The sequence below is a fragment of the Polypterus senegalus genome, chromosome 1 (genome assembly GCF_016835505.1).
Source record: "Polypterus senegalus isolate Bchr_013 chromosome 1, ASM1683550v1, whole genome shotgun sequence".
Taxonomy (NCBI): Eukaryota; Metazoa; Chordata; class Cladistia; order Polypteriformes; family Polypteridae; genus Polypterus; species Polypterus senegalus.
Genome location: NC_053154.1, coordinates 276,280,605 through 276,302,592, shown reverse-complemented (window position 1 = coordinate 276,302,592; position 21,988 = coordinate 276,280,605). Strand labels below are relative to the sequence as shown.

At 36.4% G+C, this 21,988-nt stretch overlaps 1 protein-coding gene across 3 annotated transcripts in view; it reads right to left on the bottom strand.

The window, feature by feature from the left end:
• LOC120542463 (ligand-dependent corepressor-like) overlaps positions 1 to 21,988 on the bottom strand; it is a 271,671-nt gene that overhangs the window by 114,841 nt on the left and 134,842 nt on the right. For all 3 annotated transcript variants that reach the window (XM_039774963.1, XM_039774981.1, XM_039774972.1), the window contains one exon: positions 4,233 to 4,365. In XM_039774963.1, the coding sequence (XP_039630897.1) occupies positions 4,233 to 4,365 (133 nt within the window). The remainder of the gene's footprint in view (positions 1 to 4,232; positions 4,366 to 21,988) is intronic.

The following is a 21,988-nucleotide window of genomic DNA, read 5'->3' as shown; positions in this document are numbered from 1 at the left end:
GCCCCCTAGTATATCTAAATATATATATATTATATATACACACAGTGGTACCTTGGTATATGTCTGCTTTGGAATAAGTCCAACTTGGTATACGTCCTGTTTAGAGGCAAAATATTTTGCTTGGTATACGACCTTTGTTTGGAATACGACTCGTGTGCTAGAACAACACGTGTGGTATACCGGGCGCGCGCCTTCAAAAAAAAAAAAAAAAAAGTTTTAACTTGTACAGTAATCCCTCACTATATCACGCTTCGACTTTCGCAGCTTCACTCTATCGTGGATTTTATATGAACGCATAACTAAATATATAACGCGGATTTTTGGCTGCTTCGCGGGTTCTGTGGACAATGTGTCTTTTTACTTCCTGTACATGCTTCCTCAGTTGGTTTGCCCAATTGATTTCATACAAGGGACGCTATTGGCGGATGACTGAGAAGCTAACCAATCAGAGCACACAGTTAAGTTCCTGCGTGCTGAATGCAGTGTTAACCAGGAAGTCTCGTCTTGCTCATTCAGCATCAACGTGTTTCGCTGTGTAAAGAGTTAACTTTTTGTGCTCTTTTGTGTTTATCTTTGTGCATAGTCAAGCCCTTCATTATGGCTCCAAAACGATCTGCTACTGCTTCAGGGGCCGTGCCCAAGTGCAAATGGAAGATGTTAATGATTGCCGAAAAGGTAAACGTTTTGGATTTGTTGAAGGCTACGATTCTTTTTATTTAAAAAGTAGGAAAGGAATATAAGATCTATGGCTGCAGTGTCCTTTTAACCAGGGTGCAAAACGAGTTGTAAGTGGATGTAATAAGGCAGTAGTCTGGATGGAATCTGCTTTAGGGATTTGGATTGAAGACTGCCAGAAGAAGAACAATGGCAGTGCTTCACATTTGCCTGAAGAGGCTCCTTTGGAAGAGCTGTAACGCTCTCCTTTGTTGTGCAGTAAAATTAAACTCATTGTTATCGGACAAGTCATTTTCATTTATTTCATCTAATTGCTTTTGTATTTATGTATTTTAGTATTAAGCAGTGTTTACATTTTTTTATACAACCCCATCATTGTATAATATGCCAAGAGCAATAGGATTTTTTGTTCTATGGGAACGAATTAATCATTTTCCCATTATTTCTTATGGGAAAAATTCATTTGGTATAAGTCCTGTTTGGTATAAGTCCAAGGATCTGGAACGGATTAAGGACGTATACCAAGGTACCACTGAATGTCTCTATCTATCTATCTATCTATCTATCAGATAGATAGATAGAGATATCTACTATCTATCTATTTATCTAGATATCTATCTATACATATAAAAAGGCAAAGCCCTCACATGACTAATTCTCCCACTTTCTATAGGTGGGAAGCTGATATTTCGAGTGCTCATTCCGAGTGGACACAAAGATATCAATGAAACCTATTGTATGTTTACAAAGGTTGACAAAACGCGGAATGTAACCTGAACACAACACGTCCTCCAAATACGAACCTTATTGAAAGAAATAATGATAATCAAATCCTTGAGGATAGCAATACTCATAACAGTGACAAAACAATCACATTGACAATCATGTTACAATATTTTTAAAATGTTTCCTTTTCTTTTTCATAACTTTTTTAACACACTACTTCTCCTCTGTGTAGCGTGGGTATTTTGCTAGTATATTTTAAAAAATACTTAACCTGTTCTTCTTGGAGTTGATGTGGCTGAGGTAAAAACATGAAAACAAAAGCCTTAAACCTAACCAAGTACACACATTTTTTTAAGCCAAGCATTGATCCACACATAAAACAAAACACTATATCCATTTCATTTTATGAAGGAAAAAAGTAAAAAGCAAAACATTTTTGGGAAATTTAGCCATTTTGAAAAGAGACCGACTGGTTGTGCTTCTCACCTCACTGATCACCTACTTCTATGACAATCTTAAGAGCCCCAGGGTGGGATATTATATCGAAAAGTCATCTACATATACAGTTATTGACATCTTTGAATGCTATTGCCATATGTGAATTGCTGCCTTTGTTGAGTAGACCGTATTTTACCAAGTGTGATACAAATAATTAAAAGATGATTTAAACTTATAGAAACTATCTTATATTATAGACTTGAGCAAATGTCTACCAGAAAGCAATTACATTTCCTCAAAGACTCAGTTCTTTCATTACCATATCCTCAGCAAGAGTATGTCAGCATTACAGTCGCACTACATAATAATATGATTTGAGTACACCCATGGTGTGCGTTTTGAATCACTGAAGATGTGTAATCAAAACAGATGATTTCAGGACATATCAACAGCTCTACCTCTATATAAAACACTCATCACACTTTTGCGCAGAGCATCATTTGTTAGAACTTATTAGCAGAACTAAAGAGACAAAAGTATGATAATATGCAGCCTGAAGATCTGGAATTTTGGCAAACTGGGAGTGTACCCATGAAAAACGTCAAACCTCCACCCAAAATGACTGATGCAAGCAGTCAAACAAATAAGAAACCTATCATGACTTCAACAAAATAGTACAAAGAACCTGTAATAAAATGTATGGCTTCCAGTTTACTTTTATTGTCACAAGCATGTCTCAGAAATGTGAAAGACACCTTTTCTTGATTCAAGACCTTTACTGCTTCAACATGAATGTATTTGTAAGTTGAAAGGCTTTACTTTCCCTCTTGGAGTCCAGTCTCCTCATCTCCGTAAGATACAGGAAAAGAACATTTTTTTTTATTTTTATTTATAACAAATACAAATTTATAAAAAATACTCCCCTTTAGAACACAGTTTTATGTGGCAAATTAATATAAACTGTACTGTAACATGATTGAGAAGAAATAACTTCAACTGGAAACACAACAAACTTATCTTAACTGTTTGTACTTTAAAGTAGCTAGGTAGTATGGGTAGGAAGACACTACCTGGAAATAAACTGATCATGGTTTAGACCCTGAAACATAAATATTAATGAAAATAGGTTAAGAGTCACTGAATGATCAAATTCAAACTGAGCTTGCAGGTTGTTTATTTTGACTTACCAACTTCCATATTACATGTGTGACCGCTTCCATCTGTTCAAACGCAATATACTCACTTCATTTGCTCTCAATAGGATATCCAAATATCTGCATTATCCCGTTACCAATTTTTGAGGGCTCAAAGTTTTAAAACACAAACTTAAAAATCTTAACCCAAGGCAAAGACATTAAACTCTTTGTAAAGGTCAGAACTGTTGAACCTATCAGTGTTGGCTATTTGACTAGTCATATGATGTTTTGAGCATTTCTCGCCATTCACCGAGATGGTTTACTTATAATGAAAAAATAAAGTAAATATTTTATGTTCTTTTACATGGTAGTGGACTTGATAACACAAACTATTTTCCAATTTCTTTTCTTAAAGGTATGATCCTCTGGGTACTGCCAAATGTTAGAAAATCCTTTCCTAGTATCATGTACCTCCTGTGATCCCCAGGGCTGATTTACCCTTAAATAGGTAAATTGAAACTACATTCAAGTACTGGTTTAGAGGATAGCAATAGCATGCAAGTTTAATACTATTGCTATGTGACTTAAATATACAACTTAACATCTGTCCACTTTGAAAGATGTGTAAGTTGAATGATAAATTAAGGATTTAACTGTTATTTAAACTATTAATTCACTACTATTAATAAATAAAAGAAAAAATACTAAAACAGTAGACAGAAAAATAAATTAAAAACTAAAAGCCTGAAGCAGAATTGTTAGAAATGTAAAAGTTACATAAATATTGTGAGGAAACAGAATTTGCTTCTTCTGTGCTTACTATAATTTTAAATGAAAGTGTTTCATTGATGAATTTTAAAGAACAGTATGTTAAGAAGATTTAAAATGAAATGCCACAAAATTAGTTATTCACTGCCTGGGGAGATGTTTTGGAAATTAACTGTAAATAATATGGATGTTTGTTTAACCTTATGTAACACTTTTTCCACTCCCAGACACTTCAAAATATTTGATTAACGTTGAACCCACCCTCCACTTGTAAAATATAGTTAAAACAAAAACAGTGAATGAAAATATAATACTATAGTATATTAGATTACCAAAATAATACTATAGTTATTACTAAGTGATCCAGGCAGGATTTAATTATCAAATTTAAAAATTGAACTACTGTATATTGCTGAAACCAAATTGGACTATGATTATCTGATACATATTCTACTGATACTTAACTTGCTAAGCAAATAAGAATGCTACCTTTTCTGTAGAATACCGCATTGAGAAACTCTTCTGCTTGCTTCTCTAAACGATTAATTTTGGACTGATCTTGTCTGTAAATGGCCTTCTCGCCCGCTTCCAAAGTTTGATTGCTCAACCCAACCAAATGTTCCTATTAAGCAGACAATAAGAAGAAGAAGAAGAAGAAATAAAAGTTAGCATTAAATCATTTAATAACAGATATAACTTTATTCAGTACTTATCTGTCAATGGTACACTAAGAGGCATTTAAATTATTTTCTTCTCACTAATAAAACATTAGCTTTACATGCTGATGGAGCATTCATATTGCACCATGCCCAAAAACCACACACAACCTAAAACGGCTTGAGTGACTGCAAAAAAAAAAAAAAACAAATAAAATAAAATAAAAAAAGGAAAACAAAGGAGAGAAATGTTCAATGTCATGCTCTAGCTAGGCTGAAACTGGCTATAGTTAGCATTTTGTACTGAGAAGCTAAACACCACAAACATTGCAATCAACTGGGAACAAAAAAAAAGACAATTATGTAGAAACTTTGCTTTTGTATAAATTACAGGGCTTCGCCCCTTGCTCACTTCGCTCGCCAACCCCCTGTGTTTGGTTTTCCGGAAACACACTTAAGATTTTTTTTTTTTTTATTTGAATTGTTGCCATTTCATTACTTTCACTTTTATTTCAGAAAACATGTACTACGAATACAGTTCAATATTCCTTAAACGTTTTGAAGAATCGGCGCTCTAAGCTTACAGATGACTTAACGTCTATTACAGAGCTGATTGTGTGGCGATCGGTTACTTGGAGAAAGAAAAGCTAGGACTGCAGGGGAAGCCATGCCAATATATATTGAATATAAAATAGAAAGAGAAAATAACGACACAACTAAAAACGCAGTGGCAAATTTTGACAAAAGTTAAACGCTTGTGTCATGAGCATGAGGCGGCTATGCAGTGTCTGCAACGGACATGGCCATCCACCATGTATAAGATACCATATTGACATTGGCGGGCAAAGGAGCCACCGATTCTTTCTCTGCCCAGGTCCACCACAAGCCTAGAGCCGCCCAGGAGTACTGCTGTAATAAATAATTTCATCGAAGGTTGCGCACAATCACTGCGCCATGAAACCCATGTTTAATAACGTGCTTTAACTCCTATCATCATGAAAATGAAATCACATATACATCTCAGTATTTTAGTTATTCAGAGAGCTGTAATATCACGAATGTAATGGATTTTGTGTCCAGTCGGAGGAAGAGAGCCGGTTTAAGAAGCAAGTAGTGATTCACACACACAGAGCACTTAGAAGATCACATACAAAACAAAGCATTTAACGTGCTACTTTAATTACAATGTGATTTGAGAAACTGGTTAATTAAACGATTTTAAGATGACGTTTATGATGTTCTACTTTAATGACAAAATAAACTACATGATTAAAGTGGAAATTTCGAGATTGAAATTGACATTTCATGCTTTTTTCCCCACTGTGTGCCTTTTTTTTTCTCTGTACCCTAATAAGCTTTCATATGACACTCAGACGGTGGGCTACGACTCGCCTTATCACGGCGACTTTGATATCTGAGCTTTCAAGTTTCAAATGTCACTCGATCAACTTCCTTTTGTTAATTATACCATGGTTTAATTAAACAAATAGTATGCTTTTCCTTTGCCTCCACTTGGTATTCACTGAAATTCTTATATTTTCCCCCGTGCTTTTCCCCTTGACTTTTCACAGAAGGCTAAGCTTAAGGGCGATTTATATTGATTTGCATATTCAAAGAGGTATAATTCTAGGAGGAGTTGGGGTGGGACATAAGGCGCGTGTATGAGCGCTACTTTTCACGCTGACCGAGATTTATGTAGCGGAAGTATGTGGAAGTTGGAGTATGCACAGATTCCTGCATCTGGATTTTGGCTTTTGTGCTTACGTCATATTATAGTGGGAATTCTACACACGGTGTTATGCATGAGGCCCCAGGCCTTTTATCTGCTTAATTGATAATGACATAACGACGGACTTGCCCACACCTGCCCATGAAACAGCCTTTGAGTCAATTGTCCAATTACTTTTGAGCCCATGAAATGAAGGGATTGTGTTAAAAAAATGCTTTAGTTGCCTCACATTTTTATGCAATCATTTTGTTAACCTCACTAAATTAAAGCTGAAAGTCTGCACTTCAACTGCATCTGAGTGGTTTCATTTAAAATTCATTGTGGTAATGTACAGAACCAAAATTAGAAAAAAGTTCTTTGTCCAAATATTTATGGAACTAACTGTACATTATCAGCAGTTAAATTTTTTTTGCAAAGTAACCAATAAATGCATGTGAAGTAAACTCCGTTTTTGAAGTTCTCTGACTTAAACGTCAAAGCCTTACGATATTTACACACTCCTGACATATCACCTATGTCTTTACATTCGATCTCTATTTGCCTTTTCGTTATTTCTCTGCATAATAATTTATCTTTGTTTGCACTAATGCGATCTTTACTTTCTTTTTTTTGACACTGTCGTTTTTTTCTGCTTTCATATTCTGTATCTTGCTCTGCATGTGTATCGTGCCTAATTTTTTTTTTTTTTGAGTCTTTTGAATTCCACTGTTTTCATTATCTCAAGTAATAATTTCCATTTGTTTGCACTACTTCGATCTTTAATTTCTTTTTGTTTGATACTTTCTAATTTTCCTGCTTTCATAATCTCTAACCTGCTCTGCATGTGTATAGTGCCAACGTTTTTGAACGTCTTTATGAAGTTCTACTTTGTCTTTTACTCTGTATTTTAATTCTGAGCCCAATTGGAAGTGTTTTTTTTTTTTCCCAATTCCACTTGTTACGGGCCGATTATCTTATTTTATGAATTTGCACCTAGATTATTCTTTTTTGCATTTTTTTTTCTTTCCAACGCCTTCAAGTCTCTTTTCATCGCAATTCTCTTTCTTCTTCACTTAGTTGTCGACGTTTCATCTATAAAGTATTGTCCTTATACGCTTTATATGCACTGAAAGCCCTGGATCTGTGTGTGCCCAAAGTTTTTACATGACTGAGTGTTTTGCTGCCTGTGGTCTTATTTGAAATTTGTTGCAAGTAGGTCGCGTTTTGAAAGAATCTCATGTTCTACGTCCCGCGAGACAGTCCTGGGTCAATCTGTTGGCACAAAGTCACATGTTTAAGGTCCCTGTGAGACGCTCTGTGGCCAATCTCTTTCGTCTCACGGGTCTTTTAGGTGTCTTCCGTGATCTTCACGTGAAGATCACATCTCATCTCCCTAGACTTTCTCTCCCAGGATTTTTTTTTTTATAATAGATAGTTTAAAAGTTTACAACTGTGCACAGAAATTTGTGAGTATGTAGAATGTGTGCAAACAGAGAGCGGCATTACAAAACAGTAAGCTTGCTACAAAACAACTAGCATCAGCAATCGGAACAAATTTTTTGACATCTCACATTTGAAATACAGTAATAATTTACATTTCTCCCTTCTTTTTTTGGGTGTGTATCTAAACAACTGGCACTGCCTCATTCTACCTGAAGTCCAAACAGCAGCTGGGCATAAACTGCTTTAGTCTTTAACTGTAAAAAGCAGAAAACTTTTCAATGAGCTTGAAATATAAATTAATAGAACAGAAATTACTATTTTTCTACAGAATTTCATACTTACTTACTTGACAATTCAAACAGCAAGTAGCATGATGGATTGATTATAAAACTGTTCACATTGGCAGTCAACATGCATCTTGGGAGCCTGTGAGCAGCTCCCATATACACAAAATGGTGGCACTTCAAACACTTTGTTTTGTTGTATGTGCATCTTTTCATCTTGTATATCCTCTACACTTTATCAGTGTCTGACTCTCCCTTCTCACCTTACCTCGTTTTCCTTTTCAAGTTCAAGAGAGTACTTATTGTCATTTCATCCATATACAGTAGTGCAGCATACAATAAAAAGAGACAAAGTTCCTCCAGGACCATGGTGCTACATAGAACACAGGAAAACGAACAATCCACAACACATAACATAAAGACACATAGTATATAACAAGGTTCATGTGAGTAAAATGTGCAACCGTGTGCAACATTGCAGAGCAGAACACTTATCAGACCGGTCCATGAGTATTCATGATTCTGACTGCTTGGGGTAAAAACTGTTACACATTCTGGTGGTAAGAGCCCAGATGCTTCGGTACCTTTTTCCCCAATGGCAGGAGTGTGAACAGTGAGTGTGAAGGGTATGTTGGGTCATTCACAATGCTGGTGGTTTTGCGGATGCAGCATATGGTGTAAATGTCCATGATGATCTTCCCATCATTTCTTCACTATCTGTTGTAGGGCTTTATGAACCCTGACCGTGAAATTTCCAAACCAGACAGTGATGCAGTTGCTCAGGATGCTCTCTCTTTGTAGAAAGTTTAGAACATTAGAACACTCTAGACGAGAACAGGCCATTCAGCCCAACACAATTCGCCAGTCCTATCCACACTTGCTTCCTCCAAGAAAACATCAAGTCGAGTTTTGAAAGTCCCTAATGTCTTACTGTCTACCACACTACTTGGTAGCTTATTCCAAGTGTCTATCGTTCTTTGTGTAAAGAAAAACTTCCTAATGTTTGTGCGAAATTTACCCTTAACAAGTTTCCAACTGTGTCCCGTGTTCTTGATGAACTCATTTTAAAATACAAGTCTCGATCCACTGTACTAATTCCCTTCATAATTCTAAACACTTCAATCATGTCACCTCTTAATCTTCTTTTGCTTAAACTGTAAAGGCTCAGCTCTTTTAATCTTTCCTCATAATTCAACCCCTGTAGCCTGGAATCAGCCTAGTCGCTCTTCTCTGGACCTTTTCTAGCTGCTATGTCCTTTTGTAGCCTGGAGACCAAAACTGCACACAGTACTCAAGATGAGGCCTCACCAGTGCATTATAAAGGTTGAGCATAACCTCCTTGGACTTGTACTCCACAGATCGTGCTATATAACCTAACATTCTGTTAGCCTTCTTAATGGCTTCTGAACACTGTTGGGAAGTTGATAGCTTAGAGTCCACTATGACTCCTAAATCCTACTCTCGATTTTCCAACCGCCCATTGTGTATTCAAACCTAATATTTTTACTTCCAATGTGTAATACTTTACATTTACTGACATTAAATTTCATCTGCCACAAATCTGCCCAAGCCTGTATGCTATCCAAGTCCTTCTGTAATGATATAATGGATTCCAAATTATCTGCTAATCCACCTATCTTGGTATCATCTGCAAACTTAACCAGCTTGTTACTTATATTCCTATCTAAATCATTTATATATATTAAAAATAGCAGCGGCCCTAGCACTGACCCCTGTGGAACACCACTCTTAACATCGGCCAGTTCTGATGAGGTTCCTCGCACCATCACCCTCTGCTTCCTGTGTCTGAGCCAATTCTGCACCCATCTAAAAACATCACCCTGAACTCCCACTTCTTTTAACTTGATGCCCAACCTCTCATGTGGCACCTTATCAAATGCTTTCTGAAAGTCCAGATAAATAATATCATAAGCTCCACTTTGATCGTATCCTTTTGTTGCAACCTCATAGAATTCCAACATGTTAGTAAAACACGACCTCCCTCTTCTGAACCCATGCTGACTGTTCAGAATAACTCCTGTCCTTGCCATGTGTTGCTCAATCTTATCCTTAATTCCTTCCATTAATTTTCCTGTGATGCATGTTAAGCTTACTGGCCTATAGTTGCTTGGATCTGCCCTGTCACCCTTTTATATAATGGGATGATATTTGCCATTTTCCAGTCCTTTGGAATCTCTCCAGTGCACAGTGACTTCCTAAAAAATGTGTCAAGGGTTTATATATGTACTTACTAGCCTCCTTAAGTACGCAAGGATAAATATTATCTGGGCCTGGTGATTTGTTTGATTTCATCTTATTTAATCTGAGCAGCACTTCTCCCTCTACAATTTCCAAATCCCTCAGTACCTCCTTAGTAGTTGCATTTACCTCTGGGAGGTTATCCACTTGCTCACTTGTAAACACCTCAGAAAAATGTAAGTTTAGGGCATCTGCTATTTCATTGTCTGTATCTTTTAATTCCCCTTTACTATTCCTGATGAACTTGACCTCCTCCTTAACTGTTCTTTTACTACTAAAATACTGAAAGAATCTCTTGGGGTCTTCTTTAGCCTTATCTGCTATATTCCTCTCCAACTGTCTTTTAGCCTCTCTGATATCCTTCTTAATGGTTGCCCTCATGTTCTCATACGCGCTACGATTCACTTTGCAGTCATTAGTCTTATATGCCTTATACAGAAGTTTTTCCTTTGCAACTTCTTTAAATCTTTATTAATCCATTGTGGAGTTTTTCTTAGTTTCCTATTAATTCCAAATTTAGGTATGTATCTGTTCCACTGCTCCTCGACTGTCTCCACATTTAAAAGCTTATCCCAGTCTATCCTATTTAGACTTTGTCGCATCTGCTCAAAATTAGCCCTACCAAAGTTCAACTTAATTTTAGTCTTTGCATCCGTACTCTTACAAAATACTGAGAATTGTATTATATTATGGTCACTTGATCCTAGTGGTTTAATCACCTCTACACCCTCAATTCTATCCTGATTATTGTGTTAAAAAACAGTCACTGATTACTTCTAAAAACTCTTGTGCTCCTCCATCTGAAAGTTTATCCCAGTTAATATTTGGATAATTAAAGTCCCCCATGACTATAATATCCCCCTGTAAACTTGCCTTTTTGATATTACTAAAAAGATGTTTATTGAAATTACTGTCTGAATTGGGTGGTCTATAACACACTCCTAAAATAAGACCTCTTTCCCTAATATTTTCCAGGTGAAGCCACATGTCCTCACTAAGATGGGGCACATCATCCAACTGAAGAGGACTTACATTTAAACCCTGTTTGGCATAAACAGCAACCCCACCTCCTTTTCTGTTCTGTCTATCCTTCCTAAAAAATGTGTATCCCTCTATGTTACACTCATCCCCATCTTTATTATTTAGCCAGGTTTCCGTTATTGCTATAATATCATAATTATGCTCTGCTACATACAACTCCAACTCACTTACCCTTTTTTGATACTTCTAGCATTAAGGCAAGCTATTTTTAGTGTGTTAATCCTTCTACATTTACGTGTTTGCTTAGAATTTACATTACTATGCATTTTTATTTCTACACCATTGTTTGTTCTTCCATGTATAGATCTAAACCTGGCCTGTCCTAAACTCCCTGCCCTACCCCATTCCCTAGTTTAAACAATCCTCGACTAGCCTACACATACGCCTCCCCAATACATTGGTGCCCCTCCGGTTCAGATGTAATCCGTCACGGCGGAACAGGTCCCATCTGTTCCAAAAGGAGTCCCAATGCCCCATAAACCTATACCCTTCTACCCAGCACCAAGATTTGAGCCACGCGTTAAGCGTTCTAATCTCCTCAGTCTTACCTGGACTGGTTGGTGGCACAGGCAGAACTTCGGAGAAGACTATTTAGCCAGTTCTGCTCCTCAGCTTGGTACCTAACTCTCTGAATTTGGAACGCAGAACTGACAGACTACCCTTATGTATGTTGTTAGAGTAGCTGATGGAAAATGGGCTTTCCTAAGCCAACACAGGAAGCAGAGTCGCTGCTGGGCTTTCTTGGCTAAAGAGCTGGTGTTGTAGGACCAGGTGAGGTTCTCTGCCAGGTGGACACCCAGGAATTTGGTGCTACTGACAACCTCTACAGTTGAGCTGTCAATGTTCAGTGGCAAATGGTCACTCTTAGTCTTCCTAAAGTCAACAATCATCTCCTTTGTTTTGTCAACATTCAGAGACAGGTTATTGGCTTTATACCAGTCCGTTAACTGCTGCACCTCTTCTCTGTATGCTGACTCATTGTTGTTGCTGATGAGACCCACCACAGTCGTGTCATCAGCGAATTTCATAATATATTTAGACTTGTGTGTTGCTGCACAGTCATGAGTCAGCAGTGTGAACAATAATGGACTGAGCACACATCCTTGAGGGGCTCCAGTGCTCAGTGTGGTGGTTCTAGAGACGTTGTTTTCAATCCTGACTAACTCATTCTATTCACAGTTCAGTACAGAGCAAGCTTGTTTGTCTAGTAAGCAAGGTTATTATAGTTAACGAAAACCAGAATCAAAACTAAAAGTATTATTTAAAAAAAAAAAAAAAAAATTTTTATAAACTGAAATAAAATAAATCCGAAATGAAAAACTAAAACTAAATGAATTGTGGAAACACTAACTGAAACAAAATAATTTACTTAAAAACAAGTTAGTTTTCGTTTTTGAATAAATATTCTTGCTGTTAGTTTTTAACCCTTATAACTTTTAACTCTAAAACCAAAAGTCAGCCACCACGAGCTGCCCGCACATATTCATCCCGTGAACGAGGACGCCTGTTCACAGCATTTGTGGTGACAGAGCAAGTTGAATATGCACGTAAAGCCTGTGGAATAGAAAGCCATTTATGCGCCGCCTTTCTTTGCACTTGCTGTATATCAAGTTGTACTCAAACACCTGAAATCGGAAATTCGCTGGTCAACAAAAACTTTACGTTATGGACAGAAAAATCAAAAGTAATGTTTCAGTTTATTTCTCAGGTGCCCATTTTCTGTTGACAGTAATTCACCTGCCACTTCGCACAGGAAGTATAGAGAAAGTATAGAAATCATGAAAAAAAAGTCGACCATGACATCTTGATGAATCAATGTTTTATACCTCCCAGAGTTTTTTGGAATTATGTCTATGTATGTGTGTGTGTGTAAACATGATATCTCAAAAATGCAACTAGATAGATGGATGAAATGTGGCATGTAGTTGTTACGCCAGAATTGTAGATCTGCATTAACTTTTGGTCCAAATCCATTAACCGGAAGAGGTACTTTACCTGAACACATTCTCGCTTTTTTTTATTCATGCAGCTGCAGTCTAATTTATTCAACTTTACTTTAATAATAATTGTTCAATATATTGTTAATTTGATTTGACTTGTTGTTGATGTTTTTTTAATTTACAAAATATAATCATTGTCTTGCTGTTTACTCCTCAAACATCCATCCCCATATCTGAGTACACGAGAAAGTCTAGGGGAGACCACTCCTGACCTTTTAAAATAAAACGGCATTGATAGAGAGACTGACAAGGTCATCATACAAGATCAGCATATTGTTGCTGACCAATCACTATTGCTTTAAAAACGTCATTTAACAACGAAGCAATACAAACCTTGTAAAATTCCCGAGTTGGCAATGTCTCTAGTGAACTGCCAAGTGATGAAAAGCTAAACATACTAATTTGTTTTTGTAGTTATATATTTATTATTTTATCTTTTTTAGTTTGTATTCACAGCTCAAAATACCTGATATTGTGAAAATAATCCAATAGCAGAATGATGTTTTAAAATATCTGTCAACATTTTTTTAAATGCTTATCTCTCAAAACAGACAGTTGAAATATCATATTCTTTTTATTCTTAACATCAGCCATATCATATATATTGTATACCAGGGATTTTTCCTGCCTTGCATCCAAACCTGCTTGAGTAGGCTTCAGGTTCCTGAAATCATACTCTGGATAAACAGGTTTAGATAATGTATATATTGTTCTTAATCTCAGATGCTGTCTCTGTCCATACTCTTATTACCTGCTCTTGCTCTGCTCATTATGGGTTTACTGTTCTTATGGTGGGCTATTCAAGTCTTCCACTAACATTAAACTCATATTATTCCCAAACCCGTTAAGTGTACAGTTCTGTCTCATTGTGAGACAGCTAAACTGCATAGAAGCTCTTTAACCATACTATAAATTACTTAAACAAAAACTGAAACTAATACATATATAAAAAAAATAGAAATGTCTTTGTAAAATAAAAATTAAATTAAAAATAAAAATACACAATGAAGGAAATCTAAGACTAAACTGAATTTCCAAGTAAGGTCAGAAAAACCATAGAAATAAAAACTAATATAAAAAGGCAAAACTATAATAGCCTTTCTAGCAAGTAACTTATTTGCCATGGAATGTAGCACTCTGTGCAGTTTTGTGTGTACACTGTGCCACATGCTACTGCTCCAGACTCAGTTGTTACTGCCTTGCCCATCTTGTGTTGCATTTCACCTGGACTGAGGGATGAGTGAGCCACTCCAGTCTCATTTTATTCATTGTACTGAGCTGACTTCTCTTCTGGGAAAATAGCTTGTTTGCCAAAGAAAGAAATGTGAAAATATTTTCTACAGTAATATTTTCCCCCATCACCTGTGAAAAGCTCAACAAATCTCATCACCACAGTCACAGACTGTCTTGCCGCAAAATTAAGTAGGATCTTTCTCCAAATAGGGAATAGAGTTTAGTACATATTTATTATTTAAATCCGCAGCTAACAAAATTTGATGCCAGGCTTCTTGTTTGCTTGAATTGAATGCTCATCAACATATCATCACTGGTGTTCTGCCCTTACAGCACATGATATGTACGGGCTGGCATACTGTGGATGGAGCACACCACAAATAAAAAGAACAATGCTGAAAGGCAGCTCACTCAAAATATTTTAGTAGACAAAACAGATTCAAAAATGTATGCAAATACAATAATACACAACTTTCTTTACTCGTGCTTCATGTCATTCAATAGTGGTTTATTTTTGGCACAGTAAATTACTTCTGCAACCATTCCTATCTTCGTTTCCCTTCCAGTTCGTACGTGCCAATGATTTCTGCACGTGTTCAGTCTCTCCCTGTACTGCACATTGTTCTCGATGCATCACACAGATGGACTCTCACTCAAAACTGTAACCTCCTCTCAACCCAGCTTCCTCCTGTGGTATAGCGGGTCCACAGCTCCCATCAAAAAGGCCAGTGTTAATAAATAATCACTGCACTCGCGGCTTAGCGAGGGGGCGTGGTGGTGTGTGGCCGAAGAGGTTCATGAGGAGTTTGTAATGTGGTAGTTTCTCACCTAAGTGCACAGGTGAGAAGCGGTCTGCATCCGTAATTGTTTCCAGGAGCTGCTGATTGACCCGACTACCATGCCTCTTCATGAATAGAAACGCGAGTCGGCTAAAAAGAAAAAGAAGAGAACAGGAAAGAACAGGAGGTTGCAGGAGAAGACAGGAAGCAGGAGTAGAAAGCCAGTGCAGGAGAGACAGAGAGAGAGAGCACAGGCTAGCTGAGAGCGAAAGTGCAGGCTCGCGTGCAGCTGAGAGCGAGAGCGAGAGAGAGTGTGTGTGTGCAAGCTTGCGTGCAGCTGAGAGCGAGAGACAGTGTGCGCAGGCTTGCAAGCAGCTGAGAGCGAGAGAAAAAGCACAGGCTCGCGTGCAGCTGAGCAGGGAGCCTGGGTGTTTGTTTCAGTGTTATTCAATGTTTTTACATTTAGTTTACTATTACACTGTGCATTCTATGGTATAATTAACTATTTTTGCGCTTAAAAATCTTTAAAGAAAATATATTTACATACAGTTTGTATGGTCTAGAACGGATTAATTGTATTTACATACAATCCTATGGGGGAAAATTATAGGAGTGGGGGAGTTTTGGAACGAATTATGGTCCCTGAGGTTCCGCTGTACTTCAATCGCATCTTGACTGGTTTGTTTCAAATACACTCTGGTGGTGTACAGAGCCAAAAAAATATGAAAATTGTGTCACTGTCCAAATACTTATGGACCGTGATTGCATCTCACACTGGAGGCTGTTTCATTACAAATCCACAAATGCTGAGGTCTGTTTGTTAGTAAGTCCAAAATCCAGTTGCAGAGAGTGGCATCAAGACCTAAATCTAAATTATGTATTTAAGCAAGAGTTTGTTAATATTGGCAACAGCAGGTCTAGCTCAACGCCAGCCACACAATCAGTTCCTCAAGGTTCTGTGCTCTGCCCTCTGCTATTATGTATCTACATACTTGACCTTGGCCATAGTATTCAAAGTTTTGGACTGGATCCTCAGATCTACTTCAGCACTAAAAGTGAAAGCTTATAGTTCTCAGCTCACAGCTTGACTCCATGAAATTAAAACCTGGATGAAATACAACTGTTTAAAATATTAACAAAATTGAAATCCTGCTAATTGACACTAAAACTCGGCTTAAGAAAATAAGTTCTGTTTCAATCATTCTTGGTGATGACATCATCTGGCCTTCTTCTGCTACAAATTTTGGTGTCATTCTTCATTCAACTCTTTCTTTTTCTATTCACATAAATTATATTAAGTAACTTTCGTACTTGTTAATTTCAGTTTTTCAAACTTTGCTGCAACCATCGTTACACAGACATACAACAGTGAGCACATAATACCCATCCTGCTCCACTTTCACTGTCTCGAAGTCTTACAGGTTTAAACGTAAATTCTAATATCACTTTATAAGGCTTTAAACTGCACAACTGTTTACAACAACAATTCACACTCATAAGAAAAACTACACCACGATTTTTTTTTTCTTTCTTAACATATGTGGACATATCAAAATATGATCTGAAATCAAACAATATCTTCAGATAAAGGCAATGTAATGGAAGGGTGGAGGGGGTACTATTGGCTGCAATAGCTGGTATTACTCCCTCTGGCACCATTTACGATGATAAACAGCCCAGATCCTGACGTACAAAGTATCCATAGCATTTCCATCATTACAACTGGTATCTGGGTCTTCTGGACAAATGTTGTCTTTGGTTTTCACCAAACAGTCTTCTGGTATTGTTAGCCAAATAACTATCATATTTTTGCCTTATCTGTCCAGAGTACAGTTCCTACTATGGTGTGTTACCTTCTTTTATTTTACTATCTGCAATTTTAAACAATATATTTCATAAAGTGTACTATATAATGTAAGGTATTTTGACTTTTCAGTGCTCAATTGCATAAACTGTGGACCTACTCCTCCAGGTACTCCTATCCTTTCAGCTTTGCTTCAGAGCATATATTTGTTTAAATCAAGGCTCATTTACAGCCCAACAAATGCAGGCAGTAGCCTCACAAAAGAGCACATTGACAGGTTAGCCTTTCTTGAAAGAAACAAAAAAAAAAAGCTTACAAAGACATCATAGTGTACTTGCACAAAAATGCAATGCCCACTGTTTGCATTTATGCTAGGCCTTCAAATGTGTTAGTGGTCTTTTGGTATGTTTGCTTTACAGAAGGATTGTTTACAAAAGACCACATTAATGTTCTTTGTATTTGAATGTTTATTTTAGGTTTGTTTTAATATTTTTATGTACACTGTTTACAAAACATTGCAATAATTATTCTATTAATTTTTAATGAAATTGAAATTAAGCTATTACTCATTTACTGTTATGTAACAAGACCTTAAAGGCTTTTTTTGGTCATCATAATACTTATTAAAAAAAAAAAATCAGTAGATAGGTTATTTACTTCTATGCAGAATGGTATGTTACTGATGCTTTGTGAGTGTTTTGAAGACCCAAAGAACTGCTTTAAGGTGAATTAAGGTGTCATTACATTAACAGTAAATGAGTAATAGATGTATTTTTGCAGCACCTAAAGTGTTACCCAAATTTGTAACATTTCATTGTACTAAGTAACAGTAATTGTTTTCATCAATATTTAAAAAAAAAAAAAAAGTGGATTTAAACTTTTTTACTTATGGTTTACAGAACTTTACTCTTACCTTTTACAAAAGATTGCACTACTTGAAATATCTGCATTTAATGACTAAAATTTCTATTTGTTTTCATCAACGTTAAGATTTTAATGCAATCTGTATACATTTTTTATTGAATCTATACTAATAAAAGGCAAAGCCCTCACTGACTCACTCACTCACTAACTGACTGACTGACTCATCACTAATTCTCCTACTTCCCGTGTAGGTAGAAGGCTGAAATTTGGCAGGCTCATTCTTTACAGCTTACGTACAAAAGTTGGGCAGGTTTCATTTCGAAATTCTACGCGTAATGGTCATAACTGGAACCTATTTTTTTGTCCATATACTATAATAGACTTCTGCTCGATGCCTGTGGGAGGTGGAGTTACGCCTCCCACGTAATTTAGTGCCTACCCATATAAGGCCGTCCGTCACTGGCAATCCAATAGAAACACTGCCGCTAAATATTCATGGGTGAAGTACTGTGCTTATGCAGAGGAAGATGAGATGGTCAGCGTGGTGTTTGGCACAAACTCAGCAAAACTGCGACAGAAACTTAAGTGCCGGGTCTTAGCTAACATTAAATACAGCCGTGGACATCGCACGAGATGGTACCAGCACAGCTGGGAAACTTCGATGCATGTACACCGAGCAGCTCACGTGAACTGACGCAGTGCACTGACAAAAAGCAACAGTTCCAAAGAGTGCCGAACATAAACCGAATTACACAATTTAGAAGGCAGCAAAAAAATATGAAGCGTCTGATACATACAAGCATATTCATAAGTGCAGCTACTGCGGAAACAAAGCACACGGTGGAAAAAGTCAATGTCCCGCTAAAGGAAGACAGTGAAAAAAGAAAAAAAAAAAACAGTTCATGCAGTGTGTCACGTCTCAGATAAATAGGAAGACGAGCTGTTTATTGATGCAGTAAGAACCGAATCGATGAATGAAACCTGTTATCTTTACTACAATTGACAAACACGGAATGTAACTTGAACACAACACATCCTACAAATACGAACCTGATTGAAAGAAATAATGATAATCAAATTCTTGATGACAGCAACACTTATAACACTCACTGTATATTGACAATCATGTTATGTTATTTTTAAAATGTTCCCTTTTTTTCATAACTTCTTTAACACACTACTTCTCCGCTGCGAATATATATATATATATATATATATATATATATATATATATATATATATATATCCATCCCACTCTACATACTCTCAAATAGACAAGCCACACGCCGTGGCGCAATGGTAGAGGCTTCGCCTCTAGCACCGACATCCGAGGTTCGATTCCCGAGAGGGGATCCACCGAGTATGTACGCGTGCTTGCCGAATCATTTTACCCCCGCATCCCCTTGGTTTGAGACGTATGAAAAAATATGCGGTCAATGCAGAATCATGTTACGTTATTTTTAAAATGTTTCCTTTTCTTAGCACAAGCACAGCCGAGAAGCTTAGATGCATGTACTCTATAACGTGTTAAAAAAAATAACGCATTTAATCACATTTTCAATTCCAAGCAAAGGGGAACTTTTGTCAATGCATGATTTCCTGGTACATCGATTACATTAATGGACACATCAGAGCTACAAAAATGTTAGAGTCTGAATAAAGCGTGTTCCTAAGACTGATCGGAGGCAATTTTCATTTCAAAAGACTACCCAACGGAAGCCTTGATAAAAGCATGGTTTTGTGCACACTGAAAAGCAAGCAAAATTAGATGCATTACAGAAAGCGGACTTTGTGGCTCTTACTGAGGATCATTGGACTTTCGTGACCATTAGTAATTCTAATTACATCTAATTACAAAATGTTCAATGATCATACTGTTTCAGCCTAATGTACAAAATAATTTTGGCTAAGGTTACTCAGAGTTTAAAGATGAAGCTGGTTAAATTACCTTTTATGTTTCTGACTTATTTTTTTAAGAAGAAAAACTGCACTTTATGTTGACATTTTGGTTATTATTATTTAAAGACAACACCATTCTGAAAATGTACTTAAAGTACTTAAACTACCACTTCATTTTTAAGTCTGCCCAATTTTAGCCAGGGATGATATTTTTGTTTCTGTTTTGAATTGAAATGCAGTTTAAAAGCATTTTTTTTTCAGAAATGAAAAGAGCTTGAGTTTAAAATATTCATGTCCATGTCTATTATTTGATTCTGTCGCCCCACTAAAACCCTTTTAAATAAAAAAATAAAAAAATTTGCGATTTTGGGCAAATTTTCATGTGTGATTACACACGATTAAACAAGATTATTTATTACACAGCCTCTAATTAATAAGACTAATTTTTTTAATCGAGTCCCATCCCTAATATATATATGTAGAGATATATATATATATATATATATGTATATATATATATATATATATATATATATATATATATGTCTATATTTGTATACATATATGTCTATATTTGTGTATATATATATGTCTATATTTGTGTATATATATATATATATATATTTACACACACACACACATAAACATATATATATATATACATATATACATATACACATATATATACACACACATATATATATATATATATATATATATATATATATATATATATATATATATATATATATATATATATATACACACACACATATATAAACATATATACATATACATACATATCTACATATATACACACACAGCTATTTCAGATCAGTGCAATACGCTGCTTGTTAAAACGGATAACTCCGCTCTTACGTGCAAGTCTGCGTGGATATTATGAACTATCGTATTTGTTCAAGTTCTATTTAAATTTTAAATAGAAGGAATTTTTATTTAGTCGACAGAAATATCTTTGGTAGGAATGGTAAAAACAGACAGGAATATTATTCCTGAATAAATCAACTCAAACCTTAAACAACTTATAATATTTTGCTCTCCATAAAAATATATCCTGTCTAAATTATACAAGTTAGAAATAAAGTAAACGTTAAAAGAACAAACATTCAAATTTCTTTACTCTTATGTAATTTTATATAAAAATAAACTTAGATTTTAAATATCCCAAAAGATTTTGCTCTCCATAAAAATATATCCTGTCAAAATTATACAAATTCAAATATGAACATGCTGCATAACAAAACCTGGAAATATAAATAAAATGTGTTCCTTTCAGCAATAACAAATCAAATCATTCAGTTGTCTTTGCTCATATGTCATTTTAGAGCTGGGCGCCTGGCATCTTTTTGGCCACAGGTTCGTTTCTGTTTGGTGTGAGGTTCTGTGTTGTGGAGATTCTCAGGATGGATTGCAGGTGCTCATCAGTGAGGCGACTCCTGTGTGCTGTTTTGTTAGTCTTTATCACTGAGAAGAGCTTCTCACACAGATATGTGCTACCAAACATGCACAAGGTTTGAGCCGCATGTAGACGGACTTTTTTTGTTCTTCAAAGTCACCAAAGCGCCGTGCAAACTCAGTGCGCTCAGTTTATCAGCAAAGTGCGTATTTGGGAACACCGTAGTGATGACTTGGTTTAACATTACTTGGCAACAGGGAAAGTGGGGCAAATTGCACTGGTGCATTTGTGTCTCCCATAAAAGCAGCTTCACTTGAAATCACTTTGTGATTGTGCACGGGTAAAGCGTCCGCTGAAGTGTCAGATTCTTATTTAATTATTCTGCTTTCTGTATCTTCTGCATTGCATTCAGGTTACCCTGATGTTTTGTCTCATAGTGCCGTCTTAGATTAAATTCTGTAATTACAGCCACATTAGCTCCACAAATGAGACACACGGGTTCAGTAAACATATACTCAGCCTCCCATGCTTTTAAAGGCTCTATTTTCAGAATGAACTTTTCTCTCCAGCATCGCGTGAGCTAGCCATAATAAATGTTCGGCAAGGCAGCTGAAGCGCTGCATTATGGGATCTGTAGTTTATTGTGTTACCAGCGCTTCATATACCTGGGCCATTAATAACAATAATACAGTATATAAAATGATCTCGGGCGGATATAATTACGCCGGGCGGATGTGGCCGTGGCCCTTGAGTTTGACAAATATGGACTAAATAGAACTTGAAAAGATATATTTTTGAAATGTGATCGCAATTCAGATAGAGTTGGCGCACTACAGCCTGCATCCTCCCTCGCTCTTA